This window comes from Plectropomus leopardus, chromosome 21 (genome assembly GCF_026936395.1).
Source record: "Plectropomus leopardus strain MGB_pleo_1.0 chromosome 21, ASM2693639v1, whole genome shotgun sequence".
Lineage (NCBI taxonomy): Eukaryota > Metazoa > Chordata > Actinopteri > Perciformes > Serranidae > Plectropomus > Plectropomus leopardus.
The window spans coordinates 15846435-15868770 of record NC_142196.1 but is presented as its reverse complement, the minus strand read 5'-3'; the positions used below and the strand labels follow the sequence as shown (position 1 = coordinate 15868770).

The 22336-nt window shown below is 39.9% G+C and overlaps 2 protein-coding genes across 3 annotated transcripts; one reads left to right on the top strand and one right to left on the bottom strand.

Annotated features, from left to right (window-relative positions):
* Positions 1–212: 212 nt before the first annotated feature.
* On the bottom strand, positions 213–4608 carry abhd10b (abhydrolase domain containing 10, depalmitoylase b). 2 transcript variants are annotated; one of them, XM_042510495.2, is made up of 5 exons: positions 4428–4608; positions 3796–3982; positions 2551–2662; positions 1102–1239; positions 213–982 (listed from the first exon to the last, which is right to left on the bottom strand). In XM_042510495.2, exons 1-5 carry the CDS (start codon positions 4591–4593, stop codon positions 641–643), a joined length of 945 nt encoding a protein of 314 aa, XP_042366429.2. In that variant the 5' UTR covers positions 4594–4608; the 3' UTR covers positions 213–640. The 2 variants fall into 2 exon arrangements, with proteins under 2 accessions (XP_042366429.2, XP_087927800.1); XM_088071674.1 differs by having other exon boundaries at positions 3796–3985; positions 4455–4608.
* Positions 4609–5271: 663 nt separating this feature from the next.
* Positions 5272–16014, top strand: ythdf3 (YTH N6-methyladenosine RNA binding protein F3). Its single transcript, XM_088071673.1, has 5 exons — positions 5272–5822; positions 6260–6284; positions 7870–7949; positions 8975–10642; positions 14976–16014. Exons 1-5 carry the CDS (start codon positions 5799–5801, stop codon positions 14997–14999), a joined length of 1821 nt encoding a protein of 606 aa, XP_087927799.1. The 5' UTR covers positions 5272–5798; the 3' UTR covers positions 15000–16014.
* Positions 16015–22336: the final 6322 nt, after the last annotated feature.

Below are 22336 nucleotides of genomic sequence, written 5' to 3'. Positions count from 1 at the left end.
TGCTGATTTGAATTAGACTCTTTTTGACGCCTAAAATTTACAATTTTTACAAGAGGCATAAAACGTAAAAGTAACTAACTTTAGATAGGTTTGTCTAATTTGGCTCTAGCTGTAGATACTTCTTTAACTATATTACATGATGCATCTTAATTGATTAGGACAGTTATTGTTTGACATCTGATTATGTTGCAGTAACAAACTGAGACCTGCACTTTTGTGTGCAGAGGTTTTATTGGCCAAAATGGGTGAAAAGTGATTAAAAAAGGCACAGGAAAACTACGCGTCTAAGTAAAGAGGGAGGGGAAACAGTCAAACAGTATGAACGGCGGCTGGGACAGCAGCAACAGCGGACCTAATAAAGGCCAACATAACACTCCAAATAATATCGTGTAACACATACAAATGCAACCTGAAGATATAAGGGAACAGCTAGCAGGGGAGCTCCCTTTCAATATGGTTTGCACTGTAACGGCATGTTGAAATGACAGATGAAGTACGGGGAGAATAACAGATGGATAAAAGGTCATATTTGGCAGACATGCCATTGTTTGGTAAATATCTTGAGGGTCGACTTCGCAGTAAACGCAGTCCTTTTCTCCTGATCTCAGCAACCTCTCAAGCTCACTCCCCCATCCCTTACTCAGACCATCGTGGTCAGCTTGTCTATGAGGTCATCAATAGTGTAGACCATGAGCTTGATGTCGTCCCTCTCAGACATGCGGTGCTGCCCGTGTCGCCGGAGGATGACGTCCACATCGGGGCTGAGGACGCGTTCTGCAACCTGCATGGAGATGTGCCAGGGGACGTCCTCGTCTTTGAGCCCGTGAATGAGCCGTACGGGACAGGTGATGGGGATGGGACTCTGGAGCACACAGTGATTTTCTGCCTCCTTCAGGAAGTCCATGCTAAACTTGTAAAAACCCTCCTCTGAGTGTTTGGTGGGGATTGTCCACTCCCCTTTCTCTTCAAACTCCTTGCGTTGCTGTGCATTCAAATATGAACAACTCCAGTTCAGAATAATATTTAAATTAAAATGCCTGCATAGTTTCAAACACATTAACCTAAAAGTTTTATATATGTGATAATATTATATGTTCCTACCTCCAGAGGAAGAGAGTTGAACATTGTGACAATGTGATCAGCGGCAGTGGAGATGCCCACCAAAGCGGCAGTCTTCTCTGGTCTTGCAATGGCTGCCAGCAGCATGAACCAACCGCCTATACTGGAACCAACCAGTATCTACAGGCAAACAAAAACACCATAAATTAACTGTAAATCAAATCAAAATCAAACAACTGATTAATATTTTGTTTTAATTCAAAACACCTCATAAGACAACACCACTCATGCCGTATAATCATGTTAGTGGAAGACTGACACAAACTGAACACAAATGTGGTAACACAGCAACATCTACTGGAGACGCAGTGGAACACACAATGAGATGGAGGTTGAAAGGATTTAATTAATTACAGTTTTATCATTGATTCTTCTGTTGCCCTAAATATTTTTAATCAGCTCTTTAATATTTTTGTGTGTGTTAACTTTATGGCTTGCTGATAAAAAATAAAAATCCAAAATGAAAAAAAATTTTTTAATTCTCCTCCACTCAAAAATGTGTTTTGCTTATTTTCACTTCACTTTGATGTTTAGGCTTCACTGTGCAGAATGTCGTGCAGAGTTTGACAAAAGAAGTCTGCAGAATAATTATACATAATTTTTGGAGATTTTTAATGAGGTAATTTAATGTTGTTTTTTTTAAAAAAACCATATCATGCCTAAATTTTTATTCAAACAAGCATTTTTTTAAATAGTTCTTAATTGTTTGGAGGGGATCTTTCAACAAAAATAAATGAATTAAGAATCAGCTAAAAACTAACATTTGTAAAATTCAATAATTTGCTGATGAAACTGGAGCCCGTGATCAACATTAGAACATTTTAATGTGTTTCAACGATAAAATTTTTCTATTTTGGTTTCTCTTTTTGAAGCCTGCCTAGATTTCCGCAGCTGCAGATAGCATTCAACATTTTCAGTCAGAGATCACTTGATCTACCGTTACAGGCAGAAGGGCAAAAAGAGCATAAGAGTGATATTTTTAAGTATTCCAACTAAACTAAATAAGTTTGCAATGCAAGCTATGCAACTTTAAAATTATAAAGCACAGCTTATCTCACCAGTCTGTGCAGCTCAGAAAAGTCAGCTAACCCTGACTACCAATATTTTTGATTGGGTGTTTATTTCAGACACTTCTTACGTTTGATTTTTTTGTACTCAAATTATAATTTAGTAAAAAAATTAATCCAAGTACTTCAAAATGGCAATGACTTAAAATGCCCACCCCTATTTTCAAGAGGTTTTCCTTTCACAAGTCTTACATGAAAATCTAGGAAAGGACTCGTTCCTGAGAGCATTAATTCTGACTCTAAATCTGTTATTAATGGGAACTGATTAAATTCCCATTCCTTTTACACAAGCTTTCCATAACTTTATTGATTACAACCCACCAGTAATATGCAAAGAGACATGATGACCCTAAGAAATATTTACCTGTGGCCCCTCTACTAACTCATCCAACACGTAAAGGACGTCTTTTTTCCAGGTGCCAATAGTTCCTTCTGATAGCACCCCCTCCGAGGCCCCGTGTCCTGTGTAGTCAAACCTGGGAAAACATAAATAGAACAGCCCATGGGCATACGAGGGTAACAAAGGCAAGCCATGAGAGGCCAAGGACATGGTTGATTTAGTTTTGTTTTAAACATTGAAACATTTATAAATTGAACATGGAATGAGTATTCAGAATGACGGAGCCGTGAGTTTTATATCCAGCCACCTCAGGAATGAAGGCTTTGAAGAACAGTGAATAGTTTGGAATGATATGTTGTTGTTTTTTACTAAAATTATTCATTTATAAATTTTTGTTGTGATTCAAATGATTCATTGCTATATATGGTCTCTCACATTGGCACTTGTTGCATCATTTAAATGCAATAATTTGGCTTTTTAGTTTTTTTGAATAATATTAAACAGAGCTTCTTTGTCAAAATAAGGAGCTTAATGAAAAAGGTAACCACTTGTTATAATACAGTTCCATTCAAAGGCATATGGCACAAGACATTTTGTGCAAGCAAAATTTACTTTCCATAACTAAATCCACGACATTTTGTTTTGCATGTACTCTTTGAGCATTATGCCACTTGGAAACAAAACCAGAATGCATTTAAAACAAACAAAATTTAATCTATTTTTTTATACTAAAACATTCTTTACTTAGTCACATTTTCTGTCATTTCTTTGTTTTACATTGCTACTGTAACTTAATTATACAGTGACCATAGAATTTTAGCAGTGTCCCCCACCCTCTTTTTCTAGTTATTATCTTGTTCAACAACTGAAAAAACATTTGCTTGTGTACTTGTGTTTCTTCTTCTTCTTGTTGTTTGATCAAGGCTCTTCGTGTGTAACTGTGGCTGTGTGGTGGATGTATGCAGTGCATATAAATTACTTTTACTCATTGCAAATCTATAACACACTTTGGATAATCTATATACAGTATGAAGAGCTACTGTATATGAATCCAGTTATGCAAAAGTTGTATTGTTTTATACGTATTGTAGGCGTTTCTAAGTTCTTAATGCTGAAAACCAAGACTATGGACATCCAGGAGCAACACTGTATGTACGAGGTATGCCTGTTTGATCTGATCTTGTCTTTATTTAGTCTGAGATTATTAGCATGGCATGGCATTGGTCTTGGTATGCATCCCTCTTTAAGTGGTGTATCTGAATGACTTACCTAAGGTATGAGTGCCCTAGTGACCTACAAAATTCCTCCAGTGCCTCAGCTTTCTGCCCATTCATGTTGGAGCCATATCCTGGGAGGAAGACCACACCTGGGCTCTTGCCCTTCACTCTTCTGTAGGCCAGCTTTGGGAGCTCTGGTCGTGATGCATACTGGACTGTGGACTTGTGTCTCCTGACTCCTGGTTGACACAGTACATAGTGTGAGTGCTATAGCAAAACATGTTATGTAATTGATTCAGTGTACAGTATAATAACTACATAAGAAAACTATTTTGTTAAATACAACGCAACCCCTGACTGACGCAAACTAGAAAAAACGCACATGGATACTGCGGAAACAGCGTGGTCTGTTTTTCATATCGACCACACATACCGAGATTGTAAACATAGTTACACACCTAAATGAGGCTAATTAATGTCGAGACAGTTTAATTTACTACAATAATTAACACATACGGCGCAAAAACGTTCACAAGCGCAAACGTAGCACCGTTTACATTGCCCTAAATTTTTAAGACGACGCAGTCTGTGTGAGCCACACCCCCTCCTCCGCGTTTAAATGCCCTTATATGAAACTCTAACGACGTGAAATTACTTGTGTCAAAAACGGAGACTTGAACAGACCTTCCAGACGCTGTGAAGACAAAGCTGTGAGCCCTCCATTAGTTAAAATCTGTGAAAGTCCTCTGCGGCAGGACCTCAGCGCGACGGCTGCCATACTGCTCCGCGACCCACTGAGGAAGTATCGCGAGAGCAGGACCGGTGAATCTCGTTTACTCACAGGGAGCATCAGCTGTAATCCATTACTTTACAGCCACAGCACGGCCCTGTGGAGCAGTGGTGAAAAGAGTATTCAGACCCAATAAGTGAAAGTAGAAATAATACAGTGGTGTGAAAATACTCCAGTCTTCTATTATAAAAAGTTTTACTTAAAGTATCAACAAAAAAAGTACTCATTGTAGCCTACCTGAATGTCCCTATGATATATCATAATATGATTTAATAAATAGTATTGATTTATAAATGTGTGTGCAGCATTTTAATATTCTGGCTGGTTTTCCGTCTGTTGGGCAGTTTAATTTCACAATTTATCATACCTTAAAAACTGTCCATAGGCTGTTTTGTATGTTTTGTAGGGGGCTTGCCAAGGGTGCGGGATGTGCTAGATCCGGCACTGGTTTTAATCTGCAGTACATTATTCCCTCTTAAAATATGGAATTTAAAGCAGAAAATAGAAAGTAGCCTACAAGTACTCAAAATTGTAACCAGGCACAGTACTGGGTAAATGTACTTAGTTTAGCTGCTTTTTTCACTACTGCTAATGGACTTGTTTGCATTTTTGTTTGTTTTTGCATGCATGTTATTTTGTATTATTTTTATTTTATCCACATGGGAATTCAAGCGTGCATGCATTACTGTGTTTGGCATGCAGAGGCTAAAGCTAAAAGAGGCTCCACACTGCAGAGGTGACTGTTATTCTGGTATCAGACAGGGTGATAGCAGGTCAGATTGAAGGCTAAAATAAACCCGAATAGAGAATATAATGTAAGGGTCGGGGAACTTGTTGTGTGTTTGTGACTGTCATGTGAAGTGTCAGTTTGTAACATGACTCAGAGCGTCACAGGCGGAAGGTCACGGAGCAGCAGAACGGAACGGAAGCGGGAGTAAAAAGCCTATCCGCCATTGTGGAAAATGGTAAGGGATATTCCAGTAAGACACTAGTCACTTTGAGATTGACTGCTTCAAGACCATCTGTAGCAGGATCGCACACATACACAGACGCTTTCTCCGCGGACACAAAGTCGCCGTTTGTAACAACCACGAGAAGCGGATCGTCGTCAGGTCTGACCAGCGGGGGGAAAACGCCGCCTTGTAACCGCTACAGAGTGATTGGACAACCCGAGAGACGAGCCAGGAAAGCGCCGGAGTGCAGAGAGAGGCAGGGGGAAGCCGTGGACAGTCTCACAAACAGCTATCAGTTTCGGTTCCTGGAGGATGTCTGCGACCACAGTCGATCAGGTTCGTGTATTGACAGCCGGAAGGTGCTTTTATAAATCAGCCGTGCGGCGAAATGAAACTTTGCCGACAACAGTTTGATCTGGTTTGGCACGCAGGATCAAACAGGCTAAAAAAGTCTTTGATATATGGTAGCTATTAGCTGTAATGTAGGCCGACTGTATTGCCAACCAACTCTAGCTGTAGCCGGTTGCCAATGCGGCACCGTTTAGTTACTGGATGTCAGAGCGTTTGACATCCGGTCAATAATAACGCGAAGCAACCTGTAAATGTTAACATCCGGGCTGGTGCTTTTAGCCTGAGGTTACTGCGATCGACTGTTAATATTTATTCATGTAGGATACAGCCTGCTCTCTCTCTCTATGTGTGTGTATGTGAGCTTCTTGCTTCCTGTCGTGATCTGACAACATCTCTTTTTCCTGTGCTGCCTGTTATTTCAGAGACCTAAAGGACAAGGAAATAAAGGTAAGGCTTAATGGTGCACAGGACCTCATTTTAATATTGCACCTCAGTGTGGTGATACTGGCTGTTTTGATTGTAAAATTAGACAACAGGCTACCTACTTAGTGATTGTGCCTTGTAACTGTAGCTTAAACTGTGGCTTATTTATGCCCCTATTATCCCTAATTATGCATTGGTTTGATTATATCACACCCCACAGATATCCTGTCACGTTTTACATTTGATCACCACTAAGGGACAGTACTTTATTTATCAGATGATGAGATGGGGTATGACTTTTTAAAAAAATAAATACAGTACTGTGCTGAAGTCGTCTAATGATCATATGATCATAAATATTTATTTCTCAGTAGTCCCTTTATTTAATACAATCACAATATACAGGGAATATGTATACAGTGTTATAAATGTAAATATTTCAGGAAAAACAACTTAAACAGGCTAAAGTTACTAGTATTCAATGCAACCTTTCCTTCCTCCTAGCATGTCTTAAACTCTCATGGGCAGACAATATGAGATTTACATTACTGATCTTCAGGTATACAATAGGATTATTTAAGGAAACTTTCAGATACTCTGCCCAAGAGAGTTCAAGAGGTGCTACATGTAAAGAAAGGCCACATTAAATGTTGACTTGAGTTTAAAAAGCCAGATTTTCTGACTTTTTTAGCATTTTAGTGCATTGTTAATGTTTTCTTTATTCTTTGTTTGTTTTCTTAATAACGAGTCTGAGAAATATATATATATATATATATATATATATATATATATATATATATATATATATATGTATATACATCCCTAAAAAGTCTTAAAAGACATTGAATTTATTAATCTGAAAATAATGCCTTTAATGGTATTTTTAAAAAAATCTTTCAAAAAGACATGGCAGGTAGGATTTTATGAAGGACTGAAACTGAACATCATCAATCCAAATGATCTGTATCAAAGCTTCACTAATATATATTCATATAATTATATATAACACACCCGTTATTCTCACAGATGATTATTACCGTGGCACACTGTGCTGATGCTGATGGCACCCAACGTGAAGAAGACACCTCAAAATCATACATCCATGCACAAAATAGAGGATGTGATTTGAGTGGGAAAAACAAAATTAAAAAAAACTTGCCAACAAATGCCAGGTATATCCTAGTTCTGCTCTCCCCACAAGACAAAAAGGTTTTTCGTAGTTTTAGTTTTATGTAACAATGGAAATTTGTGCAGAATTTTTCCTAACCCTAAGTGTTAGTTCAGTTCAATTCTTTTTCTTTAATTTTGGTTGTTGTAAAATTGGTCTCAAGTTTTATTCAGAGTGGCATTAAAAAGTCCTAAAAAGTCTTACATCTGCCTTAAATTGTAGGAGCCCTGATGACCCTGACTACACAGTTTCCTGCAATGATTAATGCTATGATTTTGAACAAAAAAATGTCTTTCAAAACAAAATAAATAACTCCTACCAAGTTTTTAAACACTTATTTGAAGTGCCTCCCCTGTTTTGCAGCATCCCCCCATAAATACAAAATATAATACTTGCGTATAGTCCATATGCTGATTTAATGTCCTCTCTTTCCATCCTTAGTGCAAAACGGATCAATGCATCAAAAGGATGGTGTCAACGATGATGATTTTGAGCCTTATCTAAGCGGCCAGACAAATCAGGTAATTTCCCATAATAAACCATAACATGTTCTGACTGAAATGAGTGAGATTACATGGACATTAATAACCTGTTTATGAGGCTTATCCCAGTTATGATCATATTCAGGATATGCTGGTTAAACGAGTACAGAGAAATCAGGTTATTCATATTCCATGTATTCATCCCAGTTTCTTTGGAGTTCTCCAGCTGGCATATTCAGGTTTTTCATAAACAGGATATGGTGTTGATATGCTCAAACACATACAGTATATGGGATATTCCAAAAACCGAACCGTAAATGGGCTATTCATTCCCATGTAAACACACTTGTGTTAGTATTTAGCCTATAACCTTATGTTATGGACAAATTAGTTGTATAATATTTTGTGTCAGTTATTCCAGTTTCACCATGACTTTCTTCTTTGTTCATAAAGATGGCATATGTTCTTATATCTTAAACCACAATTTATAACTGTTCTTAAATATATGTTGTGCAGGGTTTTCCTGTAAAACAGCATATAGACTCATAGAGAAGTAATCCCTCTCAATCATCACCAAGAGTGGGTGACTTCTATTAGTTGCTTCTACTCGCTGGGTCACAAGCATAAGACGTCATCAAAACATCTCACCAGTCCTGCCCATGGTCCCAGCCTGCAGGCTGTCCCATTTACACAGACACCATTTTGGTGCTGCTTACTTCCTCCCGGCTTAAAGGCAAGACAATTTGGTTCTCCCATTCTACGATCGCAGCTTTTATACAGAATGGCGAGGCAGCATAACAGCATGATATTCCTACCTTGAACGGGCAGTGTAGATGGGGGCTAAAGCGACACAGCAAATAAAAAAAAGGCAAATATATCGAGGCGAAATACCAAGTGAGATTGAATCTGTGGTTGGCTTTTACTTTCACCAGTGAGACTGTTTAAAAACAGTATCTGACAATCCGTTATAGAATAACTTTAATATGATGTCATTGTGATTTATTCATTGTTCTGCTTGTCATCATGTATTGTACAGTAACTGTCGTTCCTCCTTTGCCACACAGAGTAACAGCTACCCACCAATGTCTGACCCCTACATGCCCAGCTACTATGCTCCATCTATTGGTTTCCCTTATTCCCTGGGAGAGGCCGCTTGGTCCACAGCAGGAGACCCTCCTATGCCCTACCTTACTACCTATGGACAGATGAGCAATGGCGAGCCACATTTCATCCCTGACGGTGTGTTCAGCCAGCCAGGTGCCCTGGGAAATACCCCTCCCTTCCTGGGCCAGCACGGCTTCAACTTCTTCCCTGGTAATGCAGACTTTTCCACCTGGGGTACCAGTGTCTCTCAGGGTCAGTCCACGCAGAGCTCAGTCTACAGTAACAGCTATGGGTACGCTCCCAGCTCGCTGGGTCGGGCCATCACGGACGGACAGGCGGGCTTTGGAAGCGACACCCAGCTTAGTAAAGTCCCGGTGCTGAACAGCATTGAGCAAGGTATGACGGGGTTAAAACTGGGTACGGACATGGTGGCAGCTGTCACCAAAACCGTGGGCTCACCCTTAGGAGGCACAGCAGGTATGAGCAGTATGGCAGCCAATAGCCTTCCTCCGTCTGTCAGCTCGTCCGCACCGAAACCTGCCTCCTGGGCAGCCATTGCCAAGAAGCCGGCCAAGCTGCAGCCCAAGGTCAAACCCAAAGCCAACATGGGGATGGGGGGAAGCGCCATTCCCCCGCCCCCCATAAAGCACAATATGAACATTGGTACTTGGGACGATAAGGGCTCTCTGAACAAGCCCCCGTTAGCTCAGACTATGATGCCCCCGCAGCCTATGGTGCAGCAGCCTCTCCTAGCTCAGCCCCAGCCCTTACTGCAGAACCCGTTGCCCCCTCAGCCTCAACACCAACACCAGCCCCAACACCAACACCAACACCAGCCCTTCCAGCTTCACTCTCTCCAGTCCCCCCAACACCCCCAGCCCATGCCCCCTGGCCCTCCACACCTGCACCTCTCCTCCCAACCTGGCCCCCCACAGCCCCTTCATCAGCAGCAACCCCAGCAGGCTGGTCCACCTCCGAACCGCTGGGTGGCTCCCAGGAACCGGGGTGAGGGCTTCGGTCTGGGCGGGGGAGTCCCACTGAGTGCCTCCCCCTGCTCTGGAGAAGTTCATCCCGTGCTGGAGAAACTGCGTGCCCTCAACAACTACAACCCCAAAGACTTTGACTGGAACTTGAAAAACGGACGTGTTTTCATTATCAAGAGCTATTCTGAAGACGACATCCACCGCTCAATCAAGTACTCTATCTGGTGCAGCACAGAACACGGCAACAAGCGTCTGGATGGTGCCTACCGCTCACTGGGCAACAAGGGGCCCCTGTACCTGTTGTTCAGCGTCAACGGCAGTGGGCACTTCTGCGGCGTGGCTGAGATGCGCTCACCGGTGGACTACAATGCCTATGCAGGCGTCTGGTCTCAGGACAAGTGGAAGGGCAAGTTTGAGGTGAAGTGGGCGTTCATCAAAGATGTGCCCAACAACCAGCTGCGACACATTCGGCTGGAGAACAATGACAACAAGCCAGTGACCAACTCCAGGGACACTCAGGAAGTGCCTCTGGAGAAGGCCAAACAAGTGCTAAAAATTATCGCCACTTACAAGCATACCACCTCAATCTTTGATGACTTTGCACATTATGAGAAACGTCAGGAAGAGGAGGAGGCTCTGAGGAAGGTGAGATAAACAGAAATAGCCCTTGTAAACTGCTTGTTTGTATGCATGACACAGTTCAGTTTAGTACCCTTTATTTCAAAGGGAGGTAACTTTCCCTGAGTCACTGCTCACAGCCAGACTATAATCATCTGATCTTGTTCCACCTGCTCTTAGACAGAGGTTGTAACATCCTGTGGCTGAATGAACAGTCTGCTGTAAATGGAAGTTCCCATAGGCCTGTCAGCAGATTGACATGCCACCATTACTCACACACACGTTCAGGAAACCCTGATTCCTCATCAGCCATCTTGTGCTGTTGAGATCGTGATGATCTGCCCAAGTGGAGTTCGATGCATAGAGGTTTCCTGAAATAGCCCACATTCCTGGCATTCCTCCTCCCAGACAAAGGCAGATGTAGGCTCTGATCTCCCTTTGAACGCCAAGCCTCCCTGCTCTCCACAGGCTCCTCATGCTTTATTAGCCTTTAACAACATAAGCCCTCGGCCTGCAAACTGGCTGCAGCGTGCCTCCGAGTTGGTACAGTTTGCCTCAGATGTTCTAAACGGCTGATTTTTAAAGTGTTTCCCAGCAAAATACACAATAAAAATGCATGATTACATTTGTCTGAGCGCATAGTTTTGAAAAGCTCACACAGCGTAAGCCTGCGCCTTCCGAGGGGAAACTAAAATATGGAGCAGTGGTAATAACAGTGGTGTACCGCAAATGTTAGTCTAAGTAGTAAAAACTCTGTGGGACGCTGCTGCTGTGGAAAAACAGCAGCCGAGGAGAGAATAACTTGTTATCACTGCTAGCGTTCTGCTGCATCCATTCTTAGATTCACCAGTATGCTAATCTAATTGCGTTTAGAAAACCCCCATGACCTGCTCCCTCCTTTTCTCCCACTCCCCTACTGCTGGAGCTCCATTGATGCTGTATTGACTCCTCTCTGCTGACCTTGTTAATATGCGCTGGGTTACTTTCTCATAAATATTTCAAGTCAATGTTTTCAGGCTTCTGAAAACAACCTGTCAGTAGAAAGCCTGTTTCATCCTGCGTTGTGCAGGCGTTGCGCTGTGCTGCTTTTGTAGCCCTGACCTCCTACATGACAGGATCGGCCCAGCTGAGGCCTCACCCTCCTTCCCCTGACAAGGTTAATTGTTCTCTATTGTTTGGCCTGTCCTTCCCGAACTTTGAGAGGTGTCAAACCAGCACAGCTACCTGCGCCATAACACCCGCCCGAAGTGTTTTTTAAAGATAACTTTGGATCTAAATGTTGTTGCAGGATTTTATTAGCATAACTAATTTGGCAATTAATACTTAGAGGTTAGCTGCTTCCTTCCTTTCCTTTCTCTACTGTAATAAGGAGCCTCATGCTGTGCTGGGGTGAATACCAGTCATTCTGGGCATAGTGTTACACTGGTCTCACGGGTCTTTTCCCAGACCGCTCACATGGACACCCACTCCTCAAAAGAGGAGACTGTACTCATCTTTTATTATAATCCATGACACACCCTTGAATATTTGATATTTGAGCTCTGTTGTGATTACTTGCGCATTGTGTTTATCTGCAAAACCGACATAACTGCAAGCTTCTTGTCGTGGCTGCAGTGAAACATAACCAAACATTTTGGTTAGTACATACCCAAGGCTTTCTGAACTCCTTTTCTATGTTTTTCTTACAGCAGATACTCCCTTGCTCTGTGTCTCATTTATTTTAACATTTAACAGAGAAAGCCGGAGGTATCATTACTTTGGTGATTGATGTGTTTTCCTGCCAGTGTAGTGTAACTCAGTATATCAACAGTGAGAACTAGACTTGCCTAAAAATAAGAGGTTGTTTTCTGCTAAGGAGCTGGTAAATATATATCATTTGCATTTTTTTTCTGTAAACAACTAATCATGGTTTTTATTCTTCTTTTATTCTTGACAATATGCAAAAGATAATTTGGTTTTGGAAACCAGTTATTTCCAAAGATTACAGGAAGTCAGACTGTTGAAAATGGAACAGCACATGACAAGAAGAACGGATTTGGTTTTCTGAAGAAACAGCTGTTCTCAAATAGTCGGAATTCATGGAAAAACTTTTTTTCTAGTGTACTTTCAGCAGCACATTTTACTGCAACATCAGTCTCCAGTTGACCAATGCTGGCATCTTATTACTAATCTTTGAGTTGTAATTAATTTTTAAAAAATAAAAAGGAAAAAAAAGTTCCTAAAAAATATATATTCTATAGGGCTGGGCGATATGGAACAGAATTAATATCTCAGTATTTTTAGGCTAAATGGTGATACCTGATCTATATCTCAGTATTTTCTATGAAGTGAGCTAAATGTTTAGTTGTAAGGTCAAGTCACATGTGAGATGTCACATGTAGTTTTATTAAAACTGATCAAATCACAATGTAACATATGAAAATACACAAGTGCTAAACATGTACATGAAAAATGTGTATGCAATAAACAGCAGGTCTGTACAGGTTTAAGTTTTTTTGCACATATGCACAATATGAGGAAAATATGCGATAAACTGTAACGTTGAATATCATGAAAATGATATTATGTGATAAATTAATAGATATCAAAGTGTACTCAAAGAAAAAAGTGAATTACATATTACAGTGAATTTTCTACCGCTATTCTCTTTCAACTAACTCAGAAAATTCCTGAGTGCAATATTGCAGCCTTATGTGATGTGTTGTTTTTTGGGGGTTTTTTTTGCAGTTGACATCGCAATGATTATTTTAAAAAAAAGATATATTGTGCATCCCTAGCTGAACATTTTGTTGCACAGGCCACAAATTGTAATATTATGTAAGTCCACTGTAGTTTTAGACTTTTTTAAATTCTGTTTTGGGGAGAATTAAGTTATTTTCCATGACCTTTCAAATGAGTATAGTTTTGAAAAAATCAGACGTTATCCTTACTTATTTCTTATAACTATTTGTGCACATAGCGTGGGCAAAGACAGAGAGAAAGTGAGACTTTATCCGCGTTATATGCATCTGTGTATGAAATATGGGTACCGTCACTGTGCTGCAATTTTTTTAAACTCATCTGTCGCTCACATCCAGGCACTGTCTCGCAGTTGCATAGGCTATAGACTACAACTACCAGGTAGAATAGTGATCCACTATCAATTCACCTTACACACATACAAACACACATACACCCTCACCTCAAACAAACAAGCCGCTCTATCTCAAACAAACAAAGCTGTATCAGATGGTTGCAGTATTATCATTTATTGCACAGGCCGATTTTTGTGTAGCACATGTGACATGGAGACCAGACTGATTAAAATAGAGTATTGCCCCCAAGTCTCCCTCCATTGTGCTGGAGCACTGCAGCGAGTGGAGCTGGGTTTGCACTAGGGCTGCAACTAAGGATTATTTTCATTGTTGATTAATCTGTTGATTATTTTCTCAGTTAATCGATTTGATGTTGGTCGAAAAAATGTCAGAAACTCGTGAAAAATACTCAGTGCTTCCCAAAGCCAAATAAGACAACAGTTTACTGTCAAAGTGGAGTAAAGAAATAATACCAAAAAAATCACATTTAAGAAGCTGGAAGCTGGTTAATTGTTGCAACTCTAGTTTGGGAGGGAGAGTGGGACTGCGCGGATAGTGTTAAGAGATGAAAATGGGTTATGTAACACAACATCAAACTGTATCGATGTAAACAGTATGGTCTCATCCTATATCTTGTTTGAAAATGTATCCGTATATCAGGAAAGGTGACATACTGCCCAGCCTTATGTATAATTCAAAGATATCATTTGAATGTACCAAAAATAGAAACACTCCATAAATCCTTAGTAATGAATGAGATTTGCTGAGTGGTACAAAAGGAGATGGACACAATAAAGTCAGTCATTCGATATCTTTCCTAGGGGGGTAAAAACGATATTGATTGCCCACATAGATAGTTTTTGATCATCTATGACAGTACTACTGGATGATCAGGATCTCTTACTGGATCATACTTGCAGCCTCAAATATCAAATGTCACCTCTTCTACGGATGTCACATGTTGTCAGGAGTCCCAGATTTTTTTTCTGTGCCCCTGAGCCCCAATCTCACCTTAGGCATTGAATGCATCTGTACGTGACAGCAGAATAAATGAACTATTAGCATTAACACAAGAAGCGTCTTCAATGTGGATTTTTCTTCCACATTTAGCATTAATCTTGTGATGAAAATGCAGCAAAGCAGCTCTGATGTTGCACTTTTAGCTGCTGTTTATGTTTGTTTGTGTCCTTAGTTTGCTCTTTTTCTGATACCATCCACTGATTATCATTCCTGTTTTTTTCTCTCTCTCTCTCTCTCTCTCTCTCTCTCTCTCTCTCTTTTGCCAGGAGCGCAATAGAAATAAACAGTAACCTTCAAGCAAGCTGTCTGCTAGAACTGCAACACTAATGACGTAGGACCTTAAATAAAATTTGCCTAACCACGAGGAGGAAAGGCTCTCATAAATCTTCCCGCTGAAGACGACAATGTATCTGAACACTTGAACATGACAATAGATGGACTCATCTGTATCCGTTGACTGGTGCATCAAACCCTGTGTTCCTGTCTCACGAGAAAAGAACGTAACCCACTTTGAAAACTGTCTTTAAAGCACTTTCAGTCCTCCTAAACAGCCTCTACCAATACCCTTAACTCTCTAACTCTGTGTTCTTCTTCTTTGATTTTGTTTGTGAGCAACTAACTGACTAACAAAAGTAGTCAGAAGATTTCACCAGGCTTATTTGTAATTTTTTTAATGCCTCAAATGTTTGGGATATTGGTGAGCTTCATCAGCTCCTGAAGAGAATTAAAGATGATCTGTATGAATTAATCTTTTACTTGAATCTGTATTCAGCTGTCTGATCCTCCTCAGACAGAGGTTTGAATGATTGACAGGTGGGATGAAATAATTGGGAAACAGCCACAATCATGCCAATCATAGGATGTATCCTCCCTCTACCTGTTCCCTTCCTTTCTGCATCTGTTTCTGTGTACCAAAAGATTACAATTATGCAGCAGGCTAGCGAGCACCAGCCAGTGCACATCTTTGGTTTTTTTCTCTCTCTCTCTCTTGTGATTCTGTCATTCTGAAGTGCATTTGTCTGAGGAGAAACCTGCTGCTCTGGTGAAACTAGTGGTGGCCTCCCTGGGCCCTGTGGGTGACTGTCTTTGCTCTGATGTTGATGTACTCTACCGTACCTCAGGCTCAATCAGGCTGTCTGTCCTCAACAACTCTTAGCACTTTTGGGAGAATCCCCACATCACCCCTTCCGTTTGGCTTGACTGGGATTCCCCCAAAAACAGCAAGACATTAACTGCAAGGATGTGACAGTTTTCTCCTCTAGGTAACTCACTAGCTAAATAAAAATTATCCATGTTTAGCGCAAACTCTGCTTTTGTGTTCATTTGCCTTTGAAATATATGCATCACTTACATGTTCCACACACTCAAATATAAACTCTTCTCCTGCAGCACAACAGATCCACCCTCTTCTATTTGCATTTGTACCTCTAAATAAACAAGTGTGTATACAGTAGCAGCAGCCACATTTCCACATCTGATTTGCACTGCAGCATATTGATGACAGTAGGTGAAAAGTGTGTTGATTTGATCATAGAGTTAAAATATCAAGGGTGTGCAATAAATAGACTTGAAGATGACGATACATCAACATGCTTGCTGTGTGGGAGGCAGCCCTGCAGCCTTAAGTGGAATAATTAGCATTATGATACAACCAATACTGAAATGCATAACATGGTAATGGTAAACAGACATGCACCACCAGAAGCACTTTTAAACTACATTCACACACATTCATATGTGGCCAAGGATACCGCACAAGGTGCCACCTGCTACTTCTATTTTAATCATTCATGCACATGCAATTTGGGGTTGAGTGCCTTGCCCAAGGACACTTTGACATGTTGACCGGAGGAGCTGGGGATTGGACCACGAACCTACCCATTTGTGTACGACCTGCTCAAACACCTGAGCCACAGCCACATGCGAATGGCTGTGCGATCAATAGTGGAAAGTAACTAGGTACATCTACTCAAGTACGTAACTAAAGCACAATTTTGAGGTACTAGTACTTCACATAGCTTTTTGTTTTTATGCCATTTCATACTTAGACTACACAACAAAATAGAGGCAAAGATTGTTTTTTTTAACTCCAAATTAACTTGATAGTTTTCAGCAGTGGTGTTGACTTGAGTCACATGACTTGATTCAGAGTCGCACATTTTTTACAACTTTGGACTCAACAAAATCAAAAAAGACTTCCAAATAGACTTGGACTTAAACACCAGTGACTCTTGACTTCACTTGGATTTGAGCCTTTTGACTTTAAAACACTTCCTTCCCCAAGTCCAAAGATGAAAAAGGGTTAGGATTTCACAAAAAAAACACAAGTTACTGCAGAAAACAACCACCTTGCAACAAATTCAACCAGTTTCACTTCTAGCGTAAAATGGAATATTTCACACAGACACACACACAAAACATAATTGCAAAATTTCAATGGATAGAATAATTATTAAAATTCATGTTCACTGAGGGTTTTACATCGTTTATGATCAGGTGGTCAATTTCTAATAATCCCCTGATACTATTATGTACATTAAAGGGACAGTTAACCCCAAAATAAAAAAACACATATTTTTCCCCTTACTTGACGTGGAATTAATCAGTCTAGATTGTTTGAGTGCGAGTTGCTGAGTGTTGAAAACATCGGCCGTAGAGATGTCTGCCTTCTCTTGAGTATTTCTAAATTTCATTTTGTCAAACATAAAGTAATGTCTGGCGTTGCCTTGCTTTTCATTTTCTCTGTTTACATTCATTTCACCCTGAAATGAAACATTTTCATCCTTTCACTGTCTGTCCACCAGAGTGCGCCACCATATCATGTTTCTTTCAAACGTCCTCAGCTCCCGAGACATACTACAAAGCCTTTCCTGTAAGCAGCAAAGCACTCTTTCTTCTCAAGCCCTCCAACTCCTACAGACACAATTATACCAGGATGAGAAGTACTTGTTGTGCTTCCACAGCTTTTTGGAGCAATTAATGCCAGCTCGCCAAGCTGCGCAGTGAGAGGTGGAAAAGAGAGGGAGAGAGAGGATGTGAGCGGGGAGTGAGAAAAATCCCTCTTTGTGTTTGTCAAGGAGGAAGAAAGAGCTGTAATTATAACATTGAAGGCTTTGGATTGCAACCTCTCTCCTCTGTGTGTTAATTTGTGCATCCATCAGGTTTTTGCAGGCGGCCTTTGAAAAGACCACACTTTTCCTGCCTCCATTTGTCTGTGAACACAAAACTAAGCAGGGAATTTATTCGCCTCACAACGCCCTCACTATTACTAGTTGTGTGTGATGGTGCCGAGATGTGCAAATTCTCAAATATGCAAAACACTGATTTAATTAGAGACCTCTGATGGGATGCTGATTTTTACTTTGTTTCATGGAAGTGATGAAAAGCACTATGATAACAGTTATTCTCAGGTCTTCCAGCTTTTGAGCATTGCCGCACTCTTTAAATCATTACAATTAAACAGAAAAAACATAAGTTCTACTAGCTCACTCCCTTATTTCAGTGCACTTCAGTGTCTTGTCATGTTGTTTTTGTCATTTTGGGATCAAACTAACTGGTTAATGACTGTAAGGTTTAGCAGCATTTAATTTGCCCCTATTCACAGTGGTCAAAGCTGTTCCAAGAAAGTGCCAAGCAAACTTTTCTCCTTTTTTTCTCCAAACCATCAAAATGTCCTTCTAGAGAGGGATTCAGTTTGAGTGAAGATGAGAGAGAAGGAGCATCCTCTGCTTAGTGAGCTGAAATGCCTTTGAAGTTTCAGTCACACTGAAGACTCATCAACACATGGCTCAAGGCAAGGTTAGGGCAAGTCTCAGGGTTGGCACTTCTTCGATGTTTTGAAGGTTTTCACACTCTGGGCCATGGCGTGTCACTCAATAAGTCCTCACAGAACATTAGTCCTATTGATGACTATGTTAACTGACATGCGGTTGATCAGAGGAACCTGAAATTATTTTGAAAACGTGTGTCTGCTTTGCTCATTAGCATTGTTTGTATATTGTAGGAAAGCATCTACATATCCAGCTCAAAGCTGCCGGTGCAAGTGAAAAATGTAAGAGCATCAACAATGATTAACATAACAGGACTCACAGCTGAGTCCTGTATTCAAAGCTATATAGAAGTTTCAAGGTGTTACTCATTGAGTCAGGTAAATTCTCAGCAGTTTTATTTTCCATTTGAAAAAATGGGTTTTGACTGACAGTAACGTCTAAGTTTTCTTCCTGCCCTTTTCCAAGGTGTCTCTGTTGCCATGGTTATATCATTATCTGTGAACTGAAAGTAGAGGCTGAGCATTTTGCCGAACACAATGATATGATGTAGATCTGAGCTGGAAAGACTTGATTGTTCTGCATACAATGAGAACGAAATGAAAGATTTGCAATCTAATATTTCCTCAATATCTTTAGTAATCCTGCTAATGCAGCTGGTGAAAAGGGCAAATCATTATCACATAAATTACATTATCATGTGAATAGATCTGACTGGTTTTATTTAATATCACATTTCACATATTGTTATAAATGTTATAATTTGTCTGTATTTACCTCAAAGAATAAAGGTTCAAAGAGAAGTTATGCTGCACATCTTAGTGTTAGAGTTGTTTTGTCTCTGATGCCCACAGGGAGGCGCAATCCAAAAAAGGGAACTTAAACTCACATTGAAAAAAATCCCAACTTTTTCTATTCATACAAAAATATACGTACAGGAGTATGTACATAAACATCTTTATGTAACTTTGTATTTAGATATTGTCAAACGTATTTACTGTCAACTGTGGGAGTCAGTGATGAGTAACAACGGGATCCAAAACTCTTAAATGTTCACGTTAAAGGGGAAACATGGGTATTTTTCAATCTGGACCTTATTTATCCAAGTTTTTGTGTCTAACTGACTGATGTTTACGACATTTTTTTAAATCTGTCAAGTACTGACTGAGACAAATGCAACCAGAGCAGCAACACAGGCTGCAGTGTAATCCCAACAGGTAACTGTGTTCTGTCATATTATGTCTATTAAAAAGAGCTTGTTTTTGCAACTGTTATTATTTGTGTCTGATACCATTGTGAAAAAGACCCTACAGAGAAATGACATGATTTTCTTACCTTTTTCTGGTCTGTTTGTTATTGTGACGGACTCTTGCTCAAGGAGTTTTGTTCTGAAATCTCCATTTAAAACTATGGTGGAAAAGTTAGTGAGAATTGAAAAGAAAAGTGCTGGTAAGAGGTTATTGTGTTGGAGTACAGACAGCGTAGTTTATTGTTAATCAAAAAAAAAAATGTCAGTATCATGGCTAAATATTTAGCTGAAGAAAAGTTTATGAGGTGTCCAAAAGACTTCTCCTTAAGCGAGACTTGTTTACATACACTAACAAACCGACTAGATCAGTGGAAAGTGTCATTTCTCTATAGGATCTTTTCTGTAATGTTGTCAGACACGAATAATAACAATCTGTGCTTGTCAGTGACACAAACAAGCACTTTTAGTGGACATATATCGACAGTGCACAACTACTGATGGGGATTACATTGCAGACTGTTCTTTCTTAACACTGGACCAATTTTTAAAACTGTTGTTTTAAAAACATTTGCATATTCTGCAAAGCCTTTTACAACAATAACCAAGTTGGAAAGTAACAATACCCAAATAAAGAGAAAAAAAGAATAAAAGCTATAAAAATTAAAGGAATTATTCAGCAAATTTGTATTGCATTTCTACAAAGTTGGGGGACTCAAAAAAGACACGTATAAAAAAGGAATTATCAGAAGCAGCAGCAGCCAATATATCCTAACTTTTAGTCCCTAGAATGAGTAAAAATCTATAAACTGCCTGCAATTCCCATGATGCAACAAAATATCGTCTCTCATTAGACTCCCACCGCTCTCAAAATGCCAACTTTTTTCAAAGTAAGTTTGTAACAGTTTTTCTTTCAAGTCTAAAGCCTGAGCCAAGACTCAAGATGACATCATGTGTTAAATCAGTGCCCGTTTAAGAAAAGGTCTAACTCAGTAATTTTCTTTCTCTGAAGCAGCATGTGAATGTCTGTGCACACCCTGCAGCAAAATGTATGTGTGCTTTTGGAATAAACTCTGGACTTAAGAGAGATTTAAAATGTACAGCACACAAATTATACATGGGCGACTTAGTTGAATTACTCAGCTGGAGTCATGGATGAAACTACCAACAATTATAATTTTAACTGATATTGTAAAAACAAGGCAGCTCAGTTGTTAAGTATTCAATTGATTCATGACGCTAAACCAACAGTAGAAATAACTAACGCAGTGTGTTAGTCAGCGATCTGTAAGAGCCCTCTTCACAACTCTGTATTTGCTGGACAAATGAAACGTTTAATAACGCATTGAGGCAGTGCTCAAAGCAACAAGGAATAATTCAAGGTCCAGGGTCATTAATCTGTTCAAATGTTTCCTGGCAACGCGAAGCATGTATCAAATCAATGCCGCGATGTTGATGCAACTCCTTGGGTGAGAAAAATATCTTCCCTGTGTATCACTAATATACTGTAAGTGGATAGGTCTCAGTGTAAGGATGAGTGCCTGTCTATGCTGTTAGGATACTTGCATTTCCTGATGTCCTTCAAGATCTGAAGTGTACGCACAGGAGACATGAAAAACGACAGCTTCATCTATCCTGTTTTATAATGCTTTACTGGAGAGTGAGTGCATATATGGCTAATGGAAAAAAAGAGGGCAAACAATAAGCAGATTCCTTCTTTATCAAAGATCATCTAAGCGTATCTGGGCCATCATTATTTCTTTTTAGAGTTGTGCCCTGAGGTTTCAAGTACTCCATTCTTTAATTTATGGATAAGTGAAAGCAACATGGAAAAAAAAGAATGAGTAAAAGAAAGAAGATTGAGAGGACTGCTGCTGTGTTTTTTATTCACTAATTTCTATCTTTATATGTATTATGCTGCCCTTTTAGGACACTTGACTACACTCAGAGCAGGGCCTCATAAATATGAATCTATGGAGCAGATGAGTAAAATATATGAAGTGAAGGAATGAGAGAAAGCGCTGCACGCAGAGCTTTGGTACCACATTTATACTTCAAAACTGGACTGCAACCTCTCCTGCGCCGTGGAGATGATGAGTGGAGACACACTAGCTGTGGTCAGGCTACTTATTGAATTCAAAGGTTGGAATATGTCCTGCGCTGGGACGGTGTGCTCAAGCCAAGGTTTTGCATCGCAGGGGGTAGCGCCGAATGGAAAGGTCTGAAATGTAATGCATTTGAAATGAAATGAAAAGGTGCAGAGGAATGAAATATGACATGCCGGCCCAGAGTCCTGGGAGTCACTGGTCTATACTCAGCACTGTAAAATCTGACAAGTATATTTTACTTTTAAAAATCTAGGAAACTGATTGCCTTGAAAAATCTGAGTAAATATAATTATTAGTCTTAATTTGGGTTTGCTTTATATCTAATCAGTTTACTTAAAATTTGGTAATATTTACATAATTTTGTGAGGTTTTTGCAACTTAGAAATAACAAGTTTAATTGGCTCAATCTTTCTAAGTTTTAGCAATTTCAGTAAACCAAGTATTTTGTGCTATATATCTGTATCTTGCTGGTTGCAAATTAGTCATATTTGTATTTTCTTGAACAT

Coding starts and splice junctions, on each gene's coding strand:
- abhd10b (XM_042510495.2), bottom strand. CDS start 4,593: ATGCTCCCTGTGAGTAAACGAGATTCACCGGTCCTGCTCTCGCGATAC. Junction 3,983..4,427: donor GTCTTCACAGCGTCTGGAAG/GTCTGTTCAAGT, acceptor TGTGTCAACCAG/GAGTCAGGAGACACAAGTCC. Junction 983..1,101: donor TCAACTCTCTTCCTCTGGAG/GTAGGAACATAT, acceptor TTGAATGCACAG/CAACGCAAGGAGTTTGAAGA.
- ythdf3 (XM_088071673.1), top strand. CDS start 5,799: ATGTCTGCGACCACAGTCGATCAG. Junction 5,823..6,259: donor CTGCGACCACAGTCGATCAG/GTTCGTGTATTG, acceptor CTGTTATTTCAG/AGACCTAAAGGACAAGGAAA. Junction 10,643..14,975: donor AGGAGGAGGCTCTGAGGAAG/GTGAGATAAACA, acceptor CTCTTTTGCCAG/GAGCGCAATAGAAATAAACA.